At 33.7% G+C, this 24,825-nt stretch overlaps 1 protein-coding gene across 1 annotated transcript in view; it reads left to right on the forward strand.

Moving 5' to 3' along the window:
- Positions 1-24,825, forward strand: part of pio (piopio) — a 29,006-nt gene that overhangs the window by 3,019 nt on the left and 1,162 nt on the right. The window contains exons 2-8 of the mRNA XM_066397530.1: positions 3,031-3,117; positions 5,840-5,879; positions 7,735-7,967; positions 21,526-21,668; positions 21,753-21,940; positions 21,997-22,202; positions 24,103-24,276. Of these exons, the coding sequence (XP_066253627.1) occupies positions 3,031-3,117; positions 5,840-5,879; positions 7,735-7,967; positions 21,526-21,668; positions 21,753-21,940; positions 21,997-22,202; positions 24,103-24,276 (1,071 nt within the window). The remainder of the gene's footprint in view (positions 1-3,030; positions 3,118-5,839; positions 5,880-7,734; positions 7,968-21,525; positions 21,669-21,752; positions 21,941-21,996; positions 22,203-24,102; positions 24,277-24,825) is intronic.

A 24,825-nucleotide genomic window follows, 5' to 3' on the forward strand; every position in this document is an offset into this window, starting at 1 on the left:
TATCATTATCGAACTTTAATTAAGTAAATGATGCACTCTTTTAGATAAATACTAAAAGAATTTGGGCCATAAGAGACATGGTAATGAGTAATTGCAGTATGATTGTGCTTAATTGTTTAATACCATGGTGAATGATGTAATTATTGACTGCTCGTTTTGCTTTCATCAAGGCTGTTGTTGAGTGTGACCTAGTTGATAAATACATGTACTTTCCTTTTCTGTCCATAGGGTAGATTAGATCTGTGTAATATTAGAAAGTAATTACTTGTTTAGGCGATTGTTTCCTCTTTCGGTGAATGGAGCTTTAATACGAGTAATAGCTCTTATCAATTTGTGCATTAACGCATAAATATTGCATACATGAGAGTGAAAATCGACTTCCGAATTAGTTTACTTTAATTAATTATAATAACAAGAGAAAACATTCTGAAAAATTGATAAATTTCTTTTTTCTCCATTCGTTTAATTATTTCTCCTTCAATTCTTCGGCCTCCCTTCTGGAACTAGATGCGATGAAGTGTTCCGGCAAAGAAAGATGACAGGAATATAGAGGGATGTTATATGAACTACGCTTATGTAACAATAATAAGATTGCAGATATATGAGCATTGTATGAAAATTAGAAGTATATTATGTCTGCCAAAAAGGCGAGCTTTCTCTTTCCTTTAACCATATACTTCATTAATGATTTCGTTATATTCATGACTCAGAGAGGATGGAATTGATCGTCAGTATGAAGTTGCGCAATGCATAAGTAATTTTGCGAAAAGAGTGTGAATACACTTATACCGGAGAATACGTGACAACTAAAAACTTTCGATACCCTCTCGTCACGTTCCTTCGCGTTGGACATCTTATTTCTCGGTAGATTTTTTCTTTTTTTCTGGCAATGACTATGCCAGGCCTATACTTTTCTGTGCGGTCAATAACTCTAGAAGAGATAAAAGTACATTTTCTTTGAAGGTGTTCTTGTCTGACGCCCGGATTTCAACGCAAAGTCCGAGGTCTTAGGCTTTCAGCCGCAGGGCACTCACTCATTAAAGTGCCGTCAATACGTTTATAAAACATTTACAATGCCATAGATAGAAGAGTATTTCCCCAGAAGCGTTTTAGTACACATCGTGCAGTTCTAAATTATAACCAAAAACTTTTTAATACATTTTTGTTTTTTTAATTCAAAAACAGCATTAAATAGGACAAAAAATGCTATCTTTTGACATTGTTTACTTTATTTACTTTTCTTTACGTTGCCTACGTTATCGGTAGCATAAAATGGCTGATTTTTAGAAAATGAAACATGGGTCAAGTGATGCCTCAAAGGTCTTTCAAAACCACATTCAATGGTGTATTGCGATTCAAAATCTACCGATTAGTTTTTAAGCAAAACAGGTATAAATTTGGCTAAAAAAACTCGGTTAAATTGTACGTAAGCAACGAAAAAACTTATTTGTTAATAGGAAATTGGTTTGTTTTGTGTTCACAGAGAGTCTTTGATTATTTTTATTAATTAATTAATTATTGTTTTTAACTAAGATTTTTTTGTGAGCACAAAATAGAAAGCAAAACAACTTCCTATCAAAAAATATGTTTTTTGCTATGTTGGTATCGTCATGCTTCTTTGGAGCGCCCTGTATAACTAGAAATATTTTCGTAATGTATGTTCTAAGACACATGTAAAGTATGCATCATATCAAAATCCTACTTTCAATAATAAACGAGCTATAGAATACGGGAGGAGAAATGAGCCACCCTGTATTTTAATGCGACAGTTAGACCCTAACAATATTTTCATGTATCAAATGGCCGATTTTATGCAATATTTCATGCCAACATTGAATTATATAAATTCTTATCACCTATATCAACCTGTCTAAGACATCAGTTGGCGATTTAAATAGTCTGGGCGCAGTACATTCATTCATTATCCACAATCAAAGAGTTAATGCATTCATCAGGAAGTACTAGTAAAATTTTCATAATAAAGAACATTTAATATTAATGACCTTTCATGTTTTAAAATTGTGATTATTTCCAACTTAACGAGAATGAATGTTATTGGTTAACCTGTAACCTATGGGTCAACATAACTTTAGATTATACCTAATAGGCCATTGACAGCTTTCCTCAGTAACAACAACAGATTTATGAGCATTTTGATGAATTCTCGCGGTAAAATTACTTCTTTACAAATCGTAATTTGTTTCATTAGTTTAAGCATTATTTATGAACATTTTAGCAAAGCACTCCCAAGACAAAACAGCCTGAACTGGCACAGACTTTCATATTTTACATTATTTACATGGCACGTTAACTGGTTGATTTGAAGGTTCGTTGATCTAAAATTCCGAGGATTAATCTTTGAATACCATTTTCTTGCATCCCATAATAGTAAGTCTTAACGGACTTTGCTACAAAAGCTGCTTACTATTAGCGGTTATTTTTCTATTTTATACTTACTAATCCTTTACGTACTCTTTTCGCAGTTGATTTCTTCATTAAGAGTTATTTTATGGCTAAGCAATTGCTGAATATTTCCATACACTCAGTTAGAATGTTCCCACCATAAAAGACTAACAGATTACGGTTCACTTAACATGCATCGATTTAAAGGTGGAACCACACGACATTGTCAAGCTGGGTCATGGTAATGGTTGACTCATGGGCAAATATTAACTGTAGATGTGCAGTAAAATCTTTGCAGATTTACATGCGGTAAAAAGTTTTATCGAAGGCATTTTGTTGTCAAATAGCTATAAATATTTTGACACTGACGCACACGTGCGGCAAAGTGCTACTGTCAGCTTGCCAATGCGTAGGAAGAAGTTCTAACAGATATTTTATTCTTTCAAATTTAAATTGTGGTAGAAATTAGTATTTAACCAAGCAGGGCTGGCCCCAAAAAGTTGAATTTTAAAGAGAATTTTTTTTTAAAACTTTTATAAAAGTCGTTTCAATAATCTGGGGACACACTATATATTCCCAGAATATTCACAGTTCCGCTTTAATTATAATGAGTGTTTCCATTTTCAGGGTATTTTAAGACTGAACTGCCTGTTTCCTAAGGCAATACTAGAAGTAATGGCACCACTGCAGATTATTATAGTCACTCTAATTCTGGTAAGTTACTTTTGTTTACTTTAATTGATAATTACTATATTAGATGAGGTAAGTGCGGTGTATTAAATTAAAAAGAAATCACTTGAGTTACTTAAAATATTTGTCAATGTTCGAACAATCTTGGTACAGTACATTAAAGAAACATATTTTTTTAATACTGCCAAATTGATAAAACGTGAATATCAAAAAAAAAACATCCCATGAAATTTGCGAATCATAGTTGAACTTTACGTGGGATCGTTAACTAGAACTTCATCGTAACTAATTTCTTGAAATTACTAACACCTTCTCCAGAGAGATATACGATATACATAGATATATGTATGTGAGCATTCCTCGCTTATGTTAAGACTATCAAGTAATACCATGTGAGAATGACATGGGGGTTAGCCGTAAATTACTTCTAAGATAAGCGTGAGAAAACGATAGAGGGTTGTTTATGAATTCCTTAACATAGGCGAGAGAAAAATTGATGATGGGTCAGGGAATCGTGGGAAAAGGCCTGGAATGTGGCTTATCAATGCTCTTGAAAAGAGAGGGGTGCGCGCGGGGGTGGATAAGACATGTGTATCGGGGGGCATTCTGACTCGGATCCTTGACAAGTAAAGAAGTATCTCAAAACTTGCTTTTGTTTTATTTTTTTCTTTCCATAACGATACCGAAATCTTACATGTACATACATATAACCGATTAATTTAAGTTATTCAAAACACCTCGACACATATTGAACGTTAATTAATGTACTCTTTTAATGCATCTGTGTTAAAAAAATAAAAGGAAGGAGCAAATAGACACTAAATTCGTTATACCAGCATTAATTAGTTAATGTTCGTATCTTCAAAATTCCATTTTATAAGCAATCGGGATATAAAACCCAAAGATTAAAAGTGGCATTTCGAAGCTCTTAAATCTCCGTAGGATGTTCTTAGAGATAAACAGTATATATACACATAAAATCTGGTTTTAAAGTAACTAATAAGGAGACAACCTTGAGCACCACGTCCATGTTACTCTGCAGACGTTTATATCTCGTGACGTAATAAATCCTGATTACCTTGGCGAAGCAAATTCACAAACTGTGGGTCGAACGGTACCTAATGATTGTGAATTTTTAATGGATCCTGCAAATGCCCACTCTTGCGTGAAGATATATCGCGGAGTGATTGTAATTATTCTATTGTTTCGTTTTAGGGCTTTGTAAAATAGATGATAATACAGGGTGTCCCACCGGGAACCGCCATTAGACGTTTTGGGAAAACTATGAATAGCAAAGTTGCGAAAATTTAGCGGTTTGATAAAAGCCTAGAGGCAACCCCCTCTAAAATAGTTTCAATGATGTCACACTTCTAGTCGTACCGGAAGTCGATACTTGTTTCCTTATTTTAAATGGAACGCCCTAACTTTTGGATCCTACGTTCAATTCTAATGTAAACTTATTAATACGTCGACTTTCTTAGAATTAATAGTTTTCAAGACACAGGGTGAGTCGTAACGGCACCGACACAGGTGCCTGTAGAGAACCTCAAAATATGACGATTTGTTGATTTTTTTTGGGGTTAATAGTTGAGGAGATATTAACCTCCAAAGTTGGCTTCTAAATTTCTAAAAAATAGTATATTTCAGTAATGCGTCATCACAAGGCAACCAAATTTAAAACATGTTTTGTTCTTATCAACATCTTTAATTGGTAGAAATATGAAATTGATAGATGCTCAGTAAGGGTTGAATTGATTGAATTACGGGTAAGGTAAAGTCTAAAAGAATTGGGATTTGTTTATCTGTAAAGTAACTAACAAATGGGCAATAACATTTAATAGCAAATTTAATTTTAAAATTTTTACTATCCTTCAAAATTTGTCGAAAATCTTATCATTTTTGATAAAGTCGTAGTTTTGTGGGATAGAACCAGACCAAATTTAAAGGGATTTAAAGAGATTACCGGTCAAAAACGAAGCGATTTTTGACTGATTAGTTATTTGTAATTTGCCAAAGCCATGCAAGTTACAATTATCCTAAATGTGGTATTACATAGTTACATTACATTACATTTGACCGGTAATCTCTAAATACCTTTAAATTACTTTTATATAACTAACTTTTTTATTTAACTATAAATGACTTATAGTTAAACTTGATTTATATAAAAAATAGCATTTTGCTGGTATTTCCCTTTTCCATAGATATATCCGCATTTGCCTGACTATAAAGTACGTAATGCTAGTGTTTGGTTCTTCAGTTTACTACATCTGGATTACAGCGATTCGAACTAACGAGTCGTTGCTTTAATTGAAATTTTTGAAATTTTTCATTCAAATTGAACTACTGTCAACTAAATCTGACAAAATGGATGGTCGTGGATGCAAATTTGATAAATTGAAAGTAGGAAGGTTTTACACATAGCCACCTCAAAACTTCATTGTAATTTGCCCAGCTTGTACCTACTTTAAAATGTGTGGATTACGTCGGTTTACTAACAGGTGATTGAAAATGATAAAAAGTACATGCTGACGATAAAAAAGCCCTTTCGAATGAGGTGTCCCTCAATCTATAATACCAATTGAGACTTTAAAATTGAATGTACATAGCATGTATATTTGGCGCGTAACTTTGTGACAAATTATGGTTTTTTAATTAACCAAAATTTTTTGATCATATAGTATGTAAAGTGAAAAGAAAAAATGTTGTTTATGTTGGGAACTAAAATGCTTATTTTCTGTTACAGGTTTCGACAGCAAGATGCGCCAACTTGCCTACAGAATCATGTAAGTCAAATTGTGAACTCCCTCAGAATTTTACTTTATCAGATAGTTTTTATTTTCTAATATTATACACGTCATATAGGGATAGAAACAAATAATACTATTATCAATGAACGTACAACTTTGATACTTGAACTAAGAAAAGCACTACTATAATGCTCTTAATAATAATATAGTTAAACTTTATTTGCTCACAAGTTACCAAACCAAGCACCTATAATTACTTCTTTTGCAATATCTGATTAAGCAAACAAACTTTTTCAAATTCCTTAAATGTACCAACATCCAATATCGACCTCGAACCTTAACGATCCCTTTTTGGTCATGAAGCTCCATCTCCGAAATTAACAAGATGATGTCGTTCTGCTGTGTCTGTTTTCCTTTCACGATTTTACCATTGTAGCCATTAAAGGAGGCAGGATAACAAGAGATTTATCAGATTGACGAGAAAAACACGCTTTGAATTCATTCGTCTTTAAACGAAGTACAACTACGACAATATGATCACTGTAATAATAGAGCTGAAAGTACGTAAATAGTACTTTCGTTTAGAGTTAATGTCCTATAGCATTATGTGAAAGCTTTAGTTGTGTTAATAGGTAGTGAGTAGGACATTAGATTGTGATACCACGGAAGATCTATTTATGTGTCCAATTAGGAAATACATCAATTTATGTAATGAGTGAGATTCTGCGAAACGAGCGAAGTGATGTCTCCCAATTTCCTATTATAAGGTGATTCCCCAAATAGCATTTCCTGACGTGTTTTATACATATTTTATCTATTTGACTTTGTAATAAAGAAATCTCGAGATATTAGCATAAATTTGATCGTATTCAATTTGTGTCCTGTACCTCTAGACCGTTATTAATCCCGTTTGTTAACTGAGATGAAATAAAGGTATCTATTTTCATCGTGTAGATAGATACGAAATGAAGCCTGTTTAGTCACTGCTTTATATTGAAAAAACTGTGACTTTATTTCTCTAAATTAGAAAATGCACTTTTAATGCTGGTAGATGCAGTATAGAGAAGAATAATTGTTAAATCATATTAATACTTACATTTACTTTACTTAACATTTAAAGATTTTGAGCAGTAGCTTACAGTTTCACAGCTCAGATCAAGATATATTTGCAAATTTTGGGAAGGCACCAAGTTAAATTAGTTTTACACAAACACTTTCGAGTAACTGAAATGAACGTCACGTGAAATGATTTTTAGTCAAATTATGCCGTAGAAGCGCATCTATTCTTAATCTCTATAATGTGTACAGTGGGTTTATTTCAAAACTTACCGTTCCAATAAGTTCAGAACGAAAAGAGATACTGAAATGCAGTTTGTGGGATCTGAAAGGTTGTAAGGTAATTTTTTTTTCAGAGGTCACGCCCCCGTTTTTCCCCCTTGGTTTTTTTGTGGTGCGCCACTAGTGAAATCTAAAATACATAATCTAAAATTAATTTTTAATTTTATTTAGAACCTTTTGGCCTCTTGTATTTTTTCTATCTGCATCGGTTATCAAGGAAAAAATAAAACAACAATTTTCTGCAATTCGTCAGATTGAATTACCCCTGTAGATTATCAAAACTATTTGATATGTCCAATTATATAAGTCCTACAGTGTAGATTGTATTCCAAATTTTGGCTAAACAGCTTAAAAACTGCGGGAGCTATAAAGAAAAAAACTGAAAAAATTTTGAAATTTGAACACCCTGTAAATAAGTAACGAAGCGCTTGCGGACCTATGTTTATATGAATTTTCAGTCATGAAATAAGCTAAAGAATTACCTCCTTTCATATGTACATGATAGTTAAGAACACCCTGTATTTTAAATAAGATCTAAACATTTTTATTGCAGTAGACGAGGAGGGCAACTCAGTAACTGAAGTTATTGATGCTGACGTTAGGGTAGACTGTAATAGCAACGAAATTGTGGTTAACATTGATACGAGGACTGGTAGATTTAACGGAATGATATACCCTAGGGGGCTATCGAAAAACACACACTGCCTCACCGAATGGGTGCAACGCAAAGCTCCCATCATTTACACATTGCCACTACGAGGATGTAATACGATGAGCACAGAGTTGGTAAGTAAATACCTACTTATTAAATAGAACTATTTTTGCCGACAATCCAATTAATGCAATATACCTAACATTTGTGGTTTTACGGCATAAAATGATCAGCTTATTCCCGTTTCTTAGGAAGATACTGAAACTTACTACAACTTGATTATTTACCATAAATAAAATAGCCTCCAAGTAATATCATAGTCAAGTTGCATGATATACTTAAGTCTTAGCGAAGAATGCTTGCTTATACAAACTGACCCAATTTATATGAAGACAATTGAAATATAATCTGTTACAACATTTCATTTCATTCACACTGTTTACGAAATTAAAGTTGAAGTAGGTTCTTGAACAGCGTAAAGCTACCCAAGTAAAGCAACTCGGTTTTACAATGAAATATAGGCTTTTCAAGGTTTAAATGTAACTAAATTACTTCATTCAATTTGAGTACAGCGGTGCATAATAATATGGTGACTGTGACTAATAGTGTATGTAACAATAAATGGAACACTCAATGGAGCCTTGAATATTTTTTTATTGCCATACAGCAAGTGTGCAAATATACATTACGTCCCCGGATGAAGTTGCCAAGAGAAGAAAGTTTCTTATTTTCATTTTACGAAAAAAATGTATCCGTGATGAAAGCTTTTGCTTGTTTTAAAACTGTCGAATCAGTGCTTACCATTTTAATGTTCCTTTTGATTATAAAGAAATATTGAAAATAGGTTCAATTAGTTGAAAGTTTTTCTAAGTCCCAAAAATTAATTCTCGTTTTTATGGCAACTGTACAAGAACTAAATTAAATGAAAATGTTGCCGAAAGAGCAACGAGTTTACCTGACATAATTCTATGGCAAAGGTAATAAAGCAATTCCTCGAATTACCCAGGAATTTAATTAAAAGCTTCAGTGTATTTACATCTCAAAATGTGTTGCACAAAAATTGATGAAGAAATTCTCAATTACTGACTTCGTATTAGATATAAAGGAAACTAAGACAGCTCGAGATGAAGATGATGCTGCAACTCTTATTGTAACGGATTCGGTTAAAAAAATTCAAAAGTTTATTTACGGCGAAGATCGCTTTAATTAAGAATGAGTAAAATGCATATTCAAAAAATATTGAGACAATTGAAAATTCATCTCTTCAAACCAGTTTTTAACCACGCTTTAGAGCCGGGAGATCAAGCAAGACGTTTTGATTTCTGCTTGTGGATGACACTTAAATCATGGACAACCAATACTTTTATCGAGGCATTGTATTCTCTGATCAAGCCCCGCTCTCCCCCAATGGTACTTTTGCATCTCATCATGGAAAGTACTGGAACCACAACAATCCCTATTTTTAAATCGCACGTAATCGGCTATATTCGGCTAAAGTGAACGTATGGTGTGCAATCTCTTACCATGGTGTAATTAAACCATATTTTTTTCGGAAATTCGGTTAATTAGCACCCGTATTTAAATATGTTACAACATTATCTACATGTAAGGTTGAATGATCTACCGACATATTACCGTGCGAGGTGTTACTTTTTACGAGATTACAAGAGGTAATTATTTTTAACAAGATGGTTGTCCTGCCCATTATGTGCGAAAAGTTGAAGAACCATTGAAATGGTTCTGTTTTATGGCCATCGAAAAGCTCTGATTTGATGGTAAATTTTTACTTTTGGGGCTATTTAAAACAAAAAGTTTATGGGATTGCTCTTTCTTCGAATGTAGAACATTCCGAAGAGGAGGATCAGAGAACCTGGGGCGTCTTTACCACTCGAAGAGATCCGAAGAAGTTATAGTGAACTACGTCGAAGACTTGAGCTGTGCGTTCAAGAAGGTGATGAATGGATCTATTTAATTTTTTATTTGTAGTTTCCTCTTGTTAAATTATTGTTATAAATACTTAATAAATAAAAGTCTTAATTACGGTTGCCAAGAAAACGAGAATTCATTTTTGGAACTTAGAAAACTTTTCAACTAAATGAACCTACTTTCGACATTTCTATGTAACGAAAAAGAAAATTGAAACGGTGAGCACTGATTCAACCGTTTTGGAACAAGCAAAAACTTTCATCAAGAATACATTTTTCTCGTAAAATGAAAATAAGAAACTTTCTCCTCTTGGCAACCCCATTTGGGGACATACTGTACATTTTCCCATTTCGAGAGTGTCATTCCGTGACTGCAATGAAAGAACGGCCTGATGTAAAATTCTATCTTAAATCATACTTGACAAATTTCTGATAATAGTGACTCATATAACAAGGCATATCCGCAATCACCCAATTTTGCGCAAACTAAAAATACGATATTTTATAGCAAAAATGCCATTTATGGCGAAACATATTGCCAGTTTTCAAATCACTTCTTAAAATAATTCAATCAAGCATGCTAATTTATGACTTTTATATTGACCGAACATAACAGTCCTGCAGTACTTGGCGAAGTCTAATAGTAGTCACTTCCAGTTAATTTACTTTCTAAGATTTTCCAAGGGAATTTCACTAATATATTTAAATTTAATACAGCGACAGTTAAACACTGCAATATTAAAGACATATTACGAACGGTTACATAAGTTGAACTGACCTTATATGAAAGTGAAATTAAGCGGCTTAATATTTGTCTGCATTGGCACTGTTGTAGCAGATAAAAGTAGGTTATGGGAGTTTGTGTGGTCAGTTCTGCAATAATTTTTCTGTTATAAAAACGACGAGGAAAGGAGATTGAATTACCTGGGCTCATTAGCTAAATGGACGGAATTAGTATACTAGATATTAAATATAAAAAATGGCGATTGTAAATGTTACGTATTTAATAATCATTGAATTCTTGTAGATAATATAAAATGAAAAAATTGAGATCAACGTACTGTAATTTTAATGCATAAAGTGACGGAATTTTGGTTGAGCAACAACAATTATTGAACTTTTTTTAAGGCACATTTATATTGAAACGTTAATATTTTCTTTGAAGCTACTTACGAGGGGTAATCAAAAAGTTCCAGAACTAATGCTTAATTGCATTATTTAAAAATATTAAAAAATTATTCAACATTGTCTCCTCCAAAGTGTTCCCTTTATCAACACATCCTCTTCTTCCAATGTCGTTTTCACTGCTGGAAGAATCCTGAGAACTATTCTTGTGAAATGCTGTTTAGCCCTTCCAGTGATTTTTCTTTAATGTTTTCAATCAAGTCAAACCACTGCCCTTTCAAAGGTTTCTTGTGTTTAGGAAACAAGAGGGAAAAAAGTCCATAGGGGCAAGGTCTAGTGAGTGAGGAATAACAGTTATACCGTTTTTTTGTGCAGAAATCGCGAATGAGCAATGTAGAATAAACAGGTGCATTGTCAAGGTGCAGTATCCAATTTCCATTTCATCATAGCACCGATCTCTTCCTTTGCACAGCCTCACGCAAATTTCTCAGGATTTGAAAATAACAAAAACGATCAATTTTTTCACCTCGTGGAAGGAATTCGCAGTGCCACACCTTTTTAGTTGAAAGAAACTGTTAGCATGACTCAAACATTTATTCCCAAACCGCTCTTGCAACATTTGAAAAGTTTCAGTAAGAGTTTTATCCACTTTAGTACAAAACTTGACACAAACACGTCGCTCTTCATTTAAATTCATCTTGCAAAATGTCGAAAAATTGCCAAACACACAAAACTTGTTCTAAAAAATTAGCTGAAACTTCTCGAAAAGGTAAAAAATGAGTATCGGAAAAAACAGTAATGCTTGAGCTGAGTTACGCTAAACAATGCTGTCAGTCGCACTGCACTTCGTTGCGCAACATCGCAATGAAGCGCAGTGCAACTGGCAAGTAATTCAAAAAGTTCTGGAATTGTTTAATTGTATTAGGTGTACAACTTTGCTTCCGCCGTTTTTGAATAGATGTATGTAGCGGTAAGTAATGATCGAAATAAATAACCCCATGTGGGCATGCAGGAGCCTTGGGCACCTGTTAACATAACCTCATAAAAATATTAGTCTATTTGTGTCTTCATCATAAAGTTATTCGCAATTGAAAATGTCAGTGTACGAGCCAAATTCTCGTCATTTGCGGGAGGTTTTACTTTTCTGCTTCAATATGAAGAAATCTGCTGCTGAGGCTCATCGAATGCTCTCAGATACTTATGGGGAAGCCACTATTAGTGAAAGGACATGTCGTGAGTGGTTTCAGCGCTTCAAGAACGGTGATTTTCACGTCGAAGACCAACATAGCGGTGGAAGAAAGAAGGTTTTCCAAGATGCGAACTTGGAAGCATTACTTGACGAAGACTCGTGTCAAAGTCAACAAGAATTGGCACAATCATTGGGAGTGACTCAACAAACAATCTCAAAACGCCTCAAAGACATGGGAATGATTCAGAAGCAAGGATATTGGGTGCCGTACGAGTTGAAACCAAGAGATATTGACAGGCGTCTGTTCGCTTGTGAACAGTTGCTTGCAAGGCAAAGACGGAAGGGATTTCTGCATCGTATTGTGACTGGGGACGAGAAATGGGTTCATTACGATAATCCCAAACGCAAAAAGACTTGGGGATATCCCGGCCATGCTTCCACGTCGACGGCCAAACCGTCTATTCATGGTTCCAAAATCATGCTCTGTATTTGGTGGGATCAACTCGGCGTAATATATTATGAGCTGTTACAACCAACTGAAACAATCACAGGTGCTCTTTATCGAACCCAATTAATGCGTTTGAGCCGAGCATTGAAAAAGAAACGGCTGCAATACAACGAGAGACATGATAAAGTGATTTTGCAGCACGATAATGCTCGACCCCATGTTGCGCAAGTGGTCAAGAAATACTTGGAAACATTGAAATGGGAAGTCCTACCCCACCCGCCATATTCTCCTGACCTAGCTCCTTCTGATTATCACTTGTTTCGATCCATGGCACATGGGCTAGCTGACCAACACTTCCGGTCTTATGAAGAAGTAAGAAATTGGATAGAATCGTGGATCGCTTCAAAAGATGTCCAATTTTTTCAACACGGGATTCGTATGCTGCCCGAAAGATGGGAGAAAGTAGTGGCCAGCGATGGACAATACTTTGGATCCTAAAGGTATAATTAGTTTTTTACAATAAAATCGCGAAATTCGGAAAAAAAACGGCGGAAGCAAAGTTGTACACCTAATACAATAAATTGATAACCTACCAACATATACTTGAAATGATGCGAAAACAGCTAAAATCTATGTATATTATTTTTTTTACAAATTGGACAATTTTGATAGAAAGATTTAAAAAATTTCTCTTTCTTTTGGCAAAATGAAATTGGCATGAGCAACTTTATACGGCTCATCCTACATGAATGTCTAACAAGTAAAAGGGATTTAAAGGTAACTTGTGAATGAGAAGTGAAAGGAAACTGTTTAAAGAAGTTTTATTAAGAAATCAGTTTTACAGACAAAAATTTATCCTCGAAGTGAGATAATCGAGGTAAAATCCACAATATTTATTTTATTATCATCTAATTAAAAAGAGGTTCTTAATATAACTATTAACAATAATTAATAAAAATAATCAGTTGTGTGTAATAATCAGATATGTAATAATCAGATACTTTAATCACATGCGATATTTAAAAGAATAACTCTCTTACGAAACTTTGTATTTCCGCTGTGTGTGGGCAGGAAAAAGAGAAGAGATATAATATCCAATTGAAAAAAAGACTGAAAGTGACCTTTTTTAAAAGGAAATCCATATAAAATTACTCCTGTATAAATCCGAAACTGCTAAATATGTGTGTGTTATGTAGGTAGACGAAGAGAATGTTTGCGAAATTATCGAAATTTACATTTTGCTCACAAACAGCGACATTAACGAACAACTTATAGGCGAAACGAGTCTTAACTAGTGGGTCCAAAGTTGACTATGAATGACATGAATTAACGCTAAACTGACAAAAGCCACCAAAATATCTTTCAGTGATGTCACGCAAATGAAATAAAAAAATAAAGTTGAAGGTTCTTCGTTGAAAAACCTTCTGTTAAGACCGTTATAGTCTGTATGTCCTTTCATTCGTAAATAATTATTGAATTTCTTCATTAGTTCATTAGACATGACCTTCCTACTTTAAGAATTTGACCATCCCCTAGTTATGAATATAAATAATTAATATTCTCTATGTGGGTCTCACTCTGACACAAAGCTTTATTCTACACATTAAATGTTTATTATAAAACTTAATTAAACAGTCATTAAATAATCAGACATATGGATTGGTTGGTGATGATTTTGTTACCTTGAAGCAAAACTAGTAAATCTATGTGATGACTTCATCAAGGATGTACGTAACGATTGCGAAACGTGAAGTAAATGAAGAAATAAAAAAATCTGAACATATGTTTACGTGGGATGATACTTAAATCCAAACCGTAAAGCTTTTGGACGACTCGTAAGGAAATGAAGAGTAATTTTGTAGATCTGTTTGCACCACGAAATTACTTCCTTGAATATGCAATTTGTCTCCTATTTAAGTAAATTTGCATCGATTACTGTTTATGAGATTCCCATGCTGGACGTCCTTATCTTGAACATATTGTATAAACTGAAGTAATCTAAACTTGAAGAATGGTTATTGGTACGTGACGGTCCATCAGAAACACAAGGGATAACAGCATTTACTCCATTTCTGCCTTAACTCGGGAAGAAAATAAAGAGGAAATTCGAAAATTTCGGTCTTTTCCAAAATAACTAAAATTCAGAAAATAATTTTGTAGATTTATCTATGTCGTGAAATTACTACCTTGAATGTGCAATTTGTCTCTTATTTAATCAAGCTGGATGTCTTTATCTTCGACACACTGTATTCGGCAGAATAAGAAACGTGATTCTTTTCGATAAATCCACCATGAAGGAATGATTAGAACATAAATACGACACCTCTACATATGTACATACGGACAATTTGAAAACTTGCAATGACTATATCTGGGGAACAAAAAAGATATCAAAAATCGCTCGGACAGACTTTTATAATATCGAAAGAGAACTAAAATGATGGATAATATTAACTAATCCGCCTTCACTTACCCCCTCAACCACCCCAACTAAATAATGTTACATGACAATTTCCTACTTGTGGTACTTTGTCTTAAAGTTCCCAAAAATGCTTTTCGATGATACTCTACAAAGCTGTATTTGGTCAAATAATGTTTGATTGATTAAGGAGAATCTAATTGAAATGTATTACCATTTAATTAATTAATTATTCATTTAATAAATGTTGAAAATCGTTCATATTAGTATCCTGGCAGCAATCTTAAAATTCTAAGACATTTTAAAGCCTTTTTTACAACTGTGGTCTTTATTATTAACCGAACAAACAAAAAGTTGTAAACTGGGTGGTTTATATTTTAACGTTGTTTTTTCTCTGTAAGTTTTATGTCGTAAAATAAAACTGTAAAACTAAACCTGTAAATACTGAAGGATAAAAACGTAAACAACATATTTTTAAACTTTTTGTTTTTTCGCTTAATAATAGAGGTCATAGAAAAAATTATTTAGAAGTAAAAAAGACTTTAACGTGCTTAAAAGTTTTAAGGTTTCTGCCAGGACACAATATGAATTATGATCAACATTTATTAAATTAATAATTAATAAATTAAAAAGTAATAAATTTCAATTAGATTTTCCGTATTTGACCCAAAACCACTTGATCAAATGTAGCTTTGTAGGGTATCATCGAATAGCATTTTTTGAAAGTTTTAAGATAAGGCATCACAAGGATGGGGTTGCCATTTCACGCTATTTAGTTGTGGCGGCTGGGGATGAAGGAATAAGTGAGAACAGATTAGGCAATACACCATTTTGGTTCCCCCTCAACATTATAGAAGTTGGTTCGGGAAATTTTTAATACCTTTTTTTGCTCCCCAGATATAGCCATTGTAAGTTTTCAAATTGTCACCCTGTGTATGATATGAATTCTGCTAAGTGGCCAAAAGTCTCAAAGATAACTTTGCCAATCTGAAAGTTTGTTCATCAAAGTGGAAATACATTTTGCTCTTCAGATGATCTTAAACGTAACTGCACGAAGAACCGCATGAAATAGTAATTAGTGCTGAATAAATTAACGGTTATCGCTAGATGAAATTGTAATAGCACTTCATTAATTAAAAATTGTAAATTATAGCCGTTATGGCTTTTTGCGTGGAAGATTGCGCTATTTTTTGAACCCACTCAGTATAATTCGAATTTAATTGTCTATCGTAGAACAAAAAATTATGAGAAACTATCTAACTGTAGCACACGAGTATATTAAGGCCCCGAGACAAGTGTAAAGCTATTTCAGCTTGATTTCATGATTTCAAGAGCATTGCACCGAAGTTCAGACCGGTTTTGCAACAGATCACTTTTAAAATTCCTTTTTTATAGTGGAAGGACGCTCGCGCTGTGGAGAAAGATCTTCGGCCCGATAGTCATCGTGAAGATATTCTCAGGGCCGGTACACGTATACTTATTATAAAACGCCATATTACGATCATATAATAGCAAACTGTTTTGCTACAGGCAGTGTTATTAAGCGTAACAAGATGGAAGTAAGAAAAACACGGCAATCATTGAGGATGGATGTTTTAATAGGTCTATGCCTTGATGATAGCAGTATATCATTTTTATGGAACTTAGAAAAGAGATAATAATAAAGCCTCAGTGTCCATGTTTCCTGGAATTATTGCCGTGAGAAAGCAAAGGTTTTATAATGAAACTGTAGTTTAGTCGCTCAGCATCTACTATTATACATGTGTGAAAAATGTACTAAAGTGATTTAGTGTAACGTGAAGACGAACTTGATAATTTGACTTCTGGCATTCAAATGTTATAGTTAATTGCTAAATAAATTTTCAAACTGCCTTCACTTTTTGTTTCAAAAATATATAAAGGATGTAACGTATCATCGTGGCCTATTTCAGAGGTCAATAGTACTCTGCAAAAAAATTAAAAAATGCTAATAGACCCGGGGTCAGAAACGCACCATTTTCGATATACAAGATGGCAAAGTTTCACATTTTTTCTCATATTTTGTGTTTGTCTCACGTATGTCTCGAGTTAAATTTTTTTAATTTCGTACACCTATTTTCTTTAAAACTTTGCCACCCTGTATATCGAAAATGGTGCGTTTTGAACTATGGACCAATTAGAATTTTTTATTATTTTGCAGAATACTATCGTTCCTTGAAACATCTCCATGATGATATGTTGCACCCTGTATAGAAAATAAACTGCGCACAAAAATAGTGTACAAAAATAGGAAACAGCACACTTTAGTCACTTTTGGGGAGCGGTATTTCGGAAACCCCGGAAACGAAGATTCAAGCAAGGAGTTTCCCCATCTTGATCATCCCTTGTAAAAGCTCAGATAGAAATCAGAAAAAAGACAGTTGAAGAAAATCAGAAAGCTAAAACACCCTGTATAAAGATGCAAATTGCCACTTATTTTAGTTACATTCAATACAAACTTGGTACTAATTCTATTGACATTCAATAAGAAACCATATTAGTTGCATATTACCATTAACAAGGTTCTCACATTACAGCTTAAAAGCGGTTAAGTGCATCAAGGAAGTGTACTGTTATGTGAGACATATAAGCATAGTTAGGTACCTTTACATTTAAATTCTGCACGATCACACCTGCGATGTCATTAATAATAACCGACGTGCCACATATAGCTTATAAGGCATAGTGGAAGATGCACGGCAAACATGGTAATCGGAATATGCATATGCGAGTGTTATTATAACGGTAGCAAAAGTATAATGAACTTGACGAAATAGGATTATAATGAAGATGGCAACTGTTCAAGTTTTTTCAACTAGAACAACTTTTCGGGGTCCTTAAAAGGAGCGAGGCACAGAGTGTTGATAATATCTTTCACAACAATTACCTTGGCTATAGTTTCAAAGTTTAATAATTTTCCAGAATTGGAAAACCTTGTATAACACCCATTTGATTAGAAAATATCAAGCTAAAGGACTATGTCATAACTTGTTTTGTAACACAGATGTAAACCTCATATAAGAACATGTAGGCGAGGAACATCAATGTTGTGGAAATGTAGACACGTTTAGCAAATGTTTTCATTCACGCCTTCCACTTTCGATTTTGGACCAAACTTAAGATGTAAACTTAAGAGGCAGGTGAGAATAAAGACTCCATTGATATTAATCGTTAGTTTGCTTTTGCGTGTTGATAGTAACAAAGAATTTGACATTAACCTTTAAAGGCTCCCACGTGAAACCTTGGAGGTTCTACACACGCCTTCACCTACAGCAGTTTATTGTATCATATCATATTGTATCATTCTTTCTCGTCAGTTCCTTGTGATAAAATCGAACTGAGAAAATAAGAAAAAGTGTAATAAGTAAAATGTACAATATGTCGACGTATAAGGTTATCAAGAGGTGAAAGTTTCTTATTTTTCATTTTACATGAAAAGTGTATTCTTCATGAAGATTTTTGCTTGTTCTAAAATAGTTGAATCAGTTCTCAACGTTTCGATTTACCTGATCAATGTTTTATTGGAAAAAATATTTTTTAGCTTTTCCAGTGAGGTGCCTTCCTCTATTTTTAGGGATATTTTTTCAGGAAAAGCTGTACGCTACCGGCTTTTCTGGAAATAAAAATTATTCTTGAATTCCTTGTTCAATTTTGGAGAAATAGTCCCCCTTGAGATTTTTTATCCGATCCATCATTTCCAAGTAAAAAAATTTTAATAATTTTACGTCCTAAATTAACAATTAGAACGTAATGGTATCAACACTTTACTGGAAGTTTTAAAAGGAAAGGAAAACAATCCTTTACTCTTATCTTATCTTTACTCTTATAAAAAATTAGTGAATTGGAAATTATGTGGCTTAAAACTAAAACAACTTGTATGAACTCAAAAAACCTGCGACAAACGGTAATGATACAATGAAAATATTCTAATTACCATACTAATGCAAAATGTATTGTATATTTAGAATGAATTCTAAAAATTAAGACAGGTAATTAATTTCCCCCTATACAATTCCTAGTTTTTCAGATTTATGGACAAGAATTGATGTATAGTACTCAATCTCAAAGTCATATGCCTACAGGCATTGTGGCATCCTAACATAGGAATTATAATCACTGCATACTTATTCAAGTGCAACGTCATGCGGAAAACATTACTTTTCCGCGGAAAAAATAAGTAATGTTTTCCGCATGAAGTGGCACTTGTATAGGTATGTAGTGTTTTTTCAGGAAATAACATTGTTATAAAAAACCAAACTATCCTAAATACGCAAACATTTTCAAAGAAGATTAAAAAATATTAAGGTTGAAGGAGAATTGCTTTGTTAATTCAAGTAGCTATACAAATATATTATATAATATTTTTACAAATTACATATTAATGTTAGAGCCATTACCTTGCAGTTTTCTAGTGAAGATACTTTCAAAGCCGTTTTGAAAAGTGAAGCGTTGGAAAATGAGCGACAAAATAATTCGTTGTTCGTCAAGCGAAAACATAAAATCCCCTTGAATTTACTATTTTGCACTATTATTTGATGAAAAGGCAAACATGTCTTTTACGGTTGATTATAGGAAACCAAAAATTTTGCCAAAATATGGTGGTTACAGAAAACTTATGCAACAAGTAGCATTAAAGTAGGAGTCGGAAAAGGTACTTTACCGCATCATGTTGATTGCAGTTGAACAAAGGACGCAGTGCGGAGTAACCAAGTATTACCAAATTGTTGCAGAAACTTGAAATAAGCACTTATCATCTAGATTATATAATAAATTTTTATGGAAAGCTGCTTAGCAAAATATAGTGTGCCCATTAAACATACGGCAAAAATTCAGGGGATTATTCCCTGGACTATAAGAATATTTTGTCTTTTGATGATTTTTGAAGTCTCTTTGTTACAAAGATACAGGGCGAGAAAAATTTTCGACAATAGCAATATTTTATTACTAAATATTACATGTAAGGCTTCGTAATCTACAAGAACTGTTGAAAATGATTACCTCTAGCTAAGATGCAAGAATCAAATTTTCTTCTCATTGACTGCCAAGCTCTTTCAAAAACACCAGGATTGTTTTTTATTAAGTTTCACCCACCAATGATCTGATTTTCCAAATCTTCCACATTTTCCACTGGAGTATTATAAACTAATGACTTTAGATGCTCCCATGGGAAATAACTTAGGGGATTTAGAGGATGGAGCAAGCTATACGTGAGGTCTACTTAGATGACGATTATTTTTACCGATGAAGCGAATTTCTCAAGAAATGGATTGGTCAAGGTCTTCATAATGACTACTTCACTCGAGGTAGTCATTTTTCAACAGTTCTTGTACATTAAGAAGCTTTATATATAGCTATATAATATTTAGTAATAAAATATCGCTATTGTCGAAAATTTTTCTCGCCCTGTATCTTCGGAACAAAGAGGCTTTTCAAAATTTATCAAAGGACAAAATATTCTTATAGTCCAGAGAATAATTCCCTGAATTTTTGCCGTATGTTTAATGGGCACTCTGTATAACTAAATGATTAAATGTAAGTCTTTGCTGAAAAGTAAAACTCTTTCGGACAGTTTGTTTGGGATGCACCGAAAAGCTTACTAATAAATTTATACTGAAGGACTCAACTCGCTGGCTAATCTACTCAGGGCTTTAAATCTTCTCTGACTATCTTCTTATCATCCATCATATTTATCTTTTTATCATATTTTCAACTACATAATTCTTATCTACGAAGTGAACCAAGAAACGAAGTATCGGAGTTACGACTATTGATCTTTTCGCAAACGAAAAGACTTAACAGATCTTAGCCATTGGTATCTTGCATGAACAACGTTCGGTCACCAGTCACACTTAATAGTTATTCTTGTCAAGCCTCAGCTCCAAATACGTCCGTCCTCACTTGATGTTGCTTGTTTACGGCCTTGAACACCATGATTTATTGGAAAGCAACATCAACCCATTATCAAACCAGAATTACGAATAGATGTTTGTGAGATGATGAACAGCTAAGAAAATGCCGTTAATGACTCGTTAAAATCATCTACACTTTACATCATTATTATCCAACTTTATATTTAATTGGCTTTAATATTAATTATTGCTAATTGGAGGTCGATAACAACTTATGTATGTGTGACTTTCATATGTTAAGTGTCGCTGTTCAGTGCAATATCTGTTTACCGTCTTTTTTAATGGTGACGTAATGTACACTATAAAATATTGATTTTCCGGTAATTTTATGATGATTTTGTGGTAGGTACGAGTAAGTAAATGTGAATTTAATGGTGACCTTCACGTACATTTAGAAATGACTACAATTTCTTGGTGTATTCAATGTGTCATAGTCCATCTGATGATCTTGTATCAACAATGGTAACCTTAAAACCACTACCAACTTATTAACTTCTGTTGATGAATACTATGTGTAATTAAATGTTACTGGGGGTTTTCAATACTATTAGTTTATCTTACTAAAGTCGGTTCTTTCCTTTGCTTATTTTAAATCTATGCGTTGATAATAATAGACAATAAAAAAAGGGAAGGCAATAATGAGTTCCTTTCTCTTCCAGGATGACGGCGGCATTGAATATTTTAATACAATAGTCGTTCAGCCACATTTAAAATTAGTCACAAACCAAGGCAAGGGGTACCATATCAGATGCCGTTACAAGACGAGAAACAATACAGCCTATAACGAAGCATTGAAGATGGAGTAAGTTTTTATAATAAAGTTATTTTACTAGTAGGTTGGTGACTTTTGGTTCTTTTTGTCATTTTTGCATTGTTGCAATTTCAGCTCATCATCGGAAGACCCAGTGACGGCAATAGCAGCAATGCCAGGATGCAGCATGAAAATTTACTCCGGCGAATCAACCAATCATGTGGTTGCAGAGAACGTTAAAATCGGGGACCCCTTGAGCTTAGTTGTGTCCATTGACTCTCAGGACATTTATGGCATCCGAGTTACCGACTGCGTAGTAAAAGGTAATATAAAAAATTAGTTTAAATTAGATTCAATACCTTTTTGTGGCATCTTTCAGACGGTCTGGGTTGGGGAGAACAAAAGCTCATTGATTCTGAAGGATGTCCTACAGACAAAGAAATAATGGGGATTTTCCAGTATTCGTCGGACAGTAATAGGGCCGAAGTCCAGTTTAAAGCTCATAAGTTCCCATACATTGCGTCAGTGTACTACCAATGTAATGTCAAGCTGTGCTTGAAAGCCCATGACGGTTGTGATTCTAAGGTATGTGGTTACCTAAATATATTATTGTGCGCTTCTCAAATTCTTATAAAACAACACTTTGCTTCTGAATTACCATGGTTATGAATTTAAGGAAAATTTATGATGGGTAGATTTGACACACTTTGTAAAGAAATTTAATAGTTAACGGTTACTCAGCTGTGGGGAAGTCATTCTTGTATGTTTTACTTAAATAGAAAATTAATAAATTAACCTTCCTGACCCTCAAAGTAACGGATTTAGTACTTTTTGATTAAGAGTGCCAGGTTAGCGCACACCTCCAACTGGGATATGACCCGAAACATTGTATCGGGCCCACCTTAGAGCCGCGGTAAAAGATGGCAATGATAAAATTCCTTCAATAAAGCATAGAATTGAAACGTTCAATTTGCGAGCTCATCCGCATAACTGACTTACACTTCATATTATTACTGGCGATTTTCAGTTTTTTCAATCCAATGAAAGCACATGAAACATTCATGTTCATGGCGTCGTAATGATTATCACTATCAATCAAAAAGCTATATTGTTTTCTAGCGTAAGCTAGCACTCCAGGGTTGACGCACCCGCAGTCTTACTCTTTATTATCCTATGTTATTGATTAAAAAAGAGGTAATAACTTATGTACCTGTGTACCTGTATAAACTTATCAAGTACCTATTACACTGGTAAACAAACATCTATTTTTTTTGTAACACGGATAAAGTAAGGTGTTTAAAACTTGTCGAAAAAGCCAAAACTGACCTTAGATTTTTTTGTATCACCCATAGTTTTTTCTATAGAACGTTATTTTCTACTAAAATTTAACGGCAGATGTATTTTATTATTAATTTTAAATGTAGATCAGAATATAATTTTCGATGTTTTACGGCGCTATTTTTTTCTGGAGTATCCCTTAACAATGCCTAGTAATAATTAGCAAACAAAGTGACACTGCATTTGCCTTGATATCGTTTTTCCATGGCAGAAATGTCTTAATGGAACCGTTCCCTATGTTCGTCACTTACTGCTCTCAAATTTTCAGGGAAGAAATTGAGGTGGGAGTCCAAAAAGTGAATTTTTAAAGACAATACTTTATCAGCATTAAGTAGTTCATTTGTAATATTTTTATAATTGTCATCTCTCAAGTTTCCAAGAAAATTTTTAACAATAAATTTAAAAGCTCTCCAAACTCGTAATTAAGTTCCATTTAGAATATTGTCAAATATTTTATCTTTCATTATTTTTCATACTTGTGGCGGCTCATAATATGCTCTCTTTAATTTTTGCCTCAGCAAGTCTCGGAAATTTTTTTTTTAAATACAAGAGCCCTTTTCTATTCCGATCCATTGTTTTAACAAAATTCTTCATGAGTCCCAATTTAACGTGTAAAGGTAGAAATAATGCCTTGTTAGGATCAACTAAGTATTTGGTATACCCCAATTGCATTCCAGTGTCCAACACATCGAAAATATAACCAATTCCGAAACCGGTTTACTAATAAACGCAATATCGTCGCGAAACATATACTGTTTAAATGTAGTAAACATGGACAGACTTGTTTTAACAGAACATATGGGTCACCATGTATGCCGTGGCAGGATGCAATATAAGAAATTTTACGTATTGTAAATTATAATTATGCATATTACAGAATAGGGTGATAAAAAAATTCTGTTTTCAGATTTGATTTCAGGGTATTAAAATACATTAGACACGCCTACAAATTATCATGTCACAAAACCTGTGTTTATCAGTATTATACTGGTAGTTGGATCACTTCAAGTGCTACCTCCGGCATGTCATTCTTCAGAATTGACCCTCAATGTTTCAAGTGATTTTTAAGAATATTTTTTAACGCATTATTGATTTTTACAATGAACATACATTTGCGCAATAATAAATTATGTATTATTTGTTTTAGCCCTCAGTTTGCAGCGGAATTACAGGTACTCGGCCTCGTCGTCAAGCGGGGGCGGAAGGCAGTGACTCGGATGGCACCCCCGCTACCATCGAAGTATACAGCGGCCTTTATGTTAACGAAGCCAACGACCTCGCCAAAGCCGGTCTAGATGATGACTCGGTCTTCAGCGAGAAGGTTGGTAAACCTAAGCTGAATTAATGATTTTTTACGATGTTATTATGTTTTTATTAGAAGTAATGATTATGATGATGATCGTAATCCATTGGTGCTTGTCATTAACTTTCGTTATAAAAAAATCTAATGTATATCTATTCGAAAACTTCTTTGATCATTTCTTTTAATACATTTTTTGCATGGCTGCTAAGGAAGCGACGAAAACACATTTACTAAATTAATCGTAAAAAGAGGAAAGGAAGTTGGTCGTATTTCGTTTGTATGTGTACGAGGAATACTAACTACATATACGTGGAAAAGACATAGTACGCTAGCTTCACCAACCAGAAAGACAATGAGCATAGTGCATTCATAGGAACGCATCACATACTACATCCGTTGTTTCTCGTTTATAAATCATTATTTAATAGCAGCATATTGCGTGTAATGAATTATTAATAATATGAGTAATCTATCAGAAAAGATATTGTGTATCTGCCGCTTGGCAGTTAATTTATTTCAGAATTCATTGTGATATTCAATTGTAATGAATGAGCAATCTTTTTTGAA

Source organism: Euwallacea similis, chromosome 15 (assembly GCF_039881205.1).
Source record: "Euwallacea similis isolate ESF13 chromosome 15, ESF131.1, whole genome shotgun sequence".
Lineage (NCBI taxonomy): Eukaryota > Metazoa > Arthropoda > Insecta > Coleoptera > Curculionidae > Euwallacea > Euwallacea similis.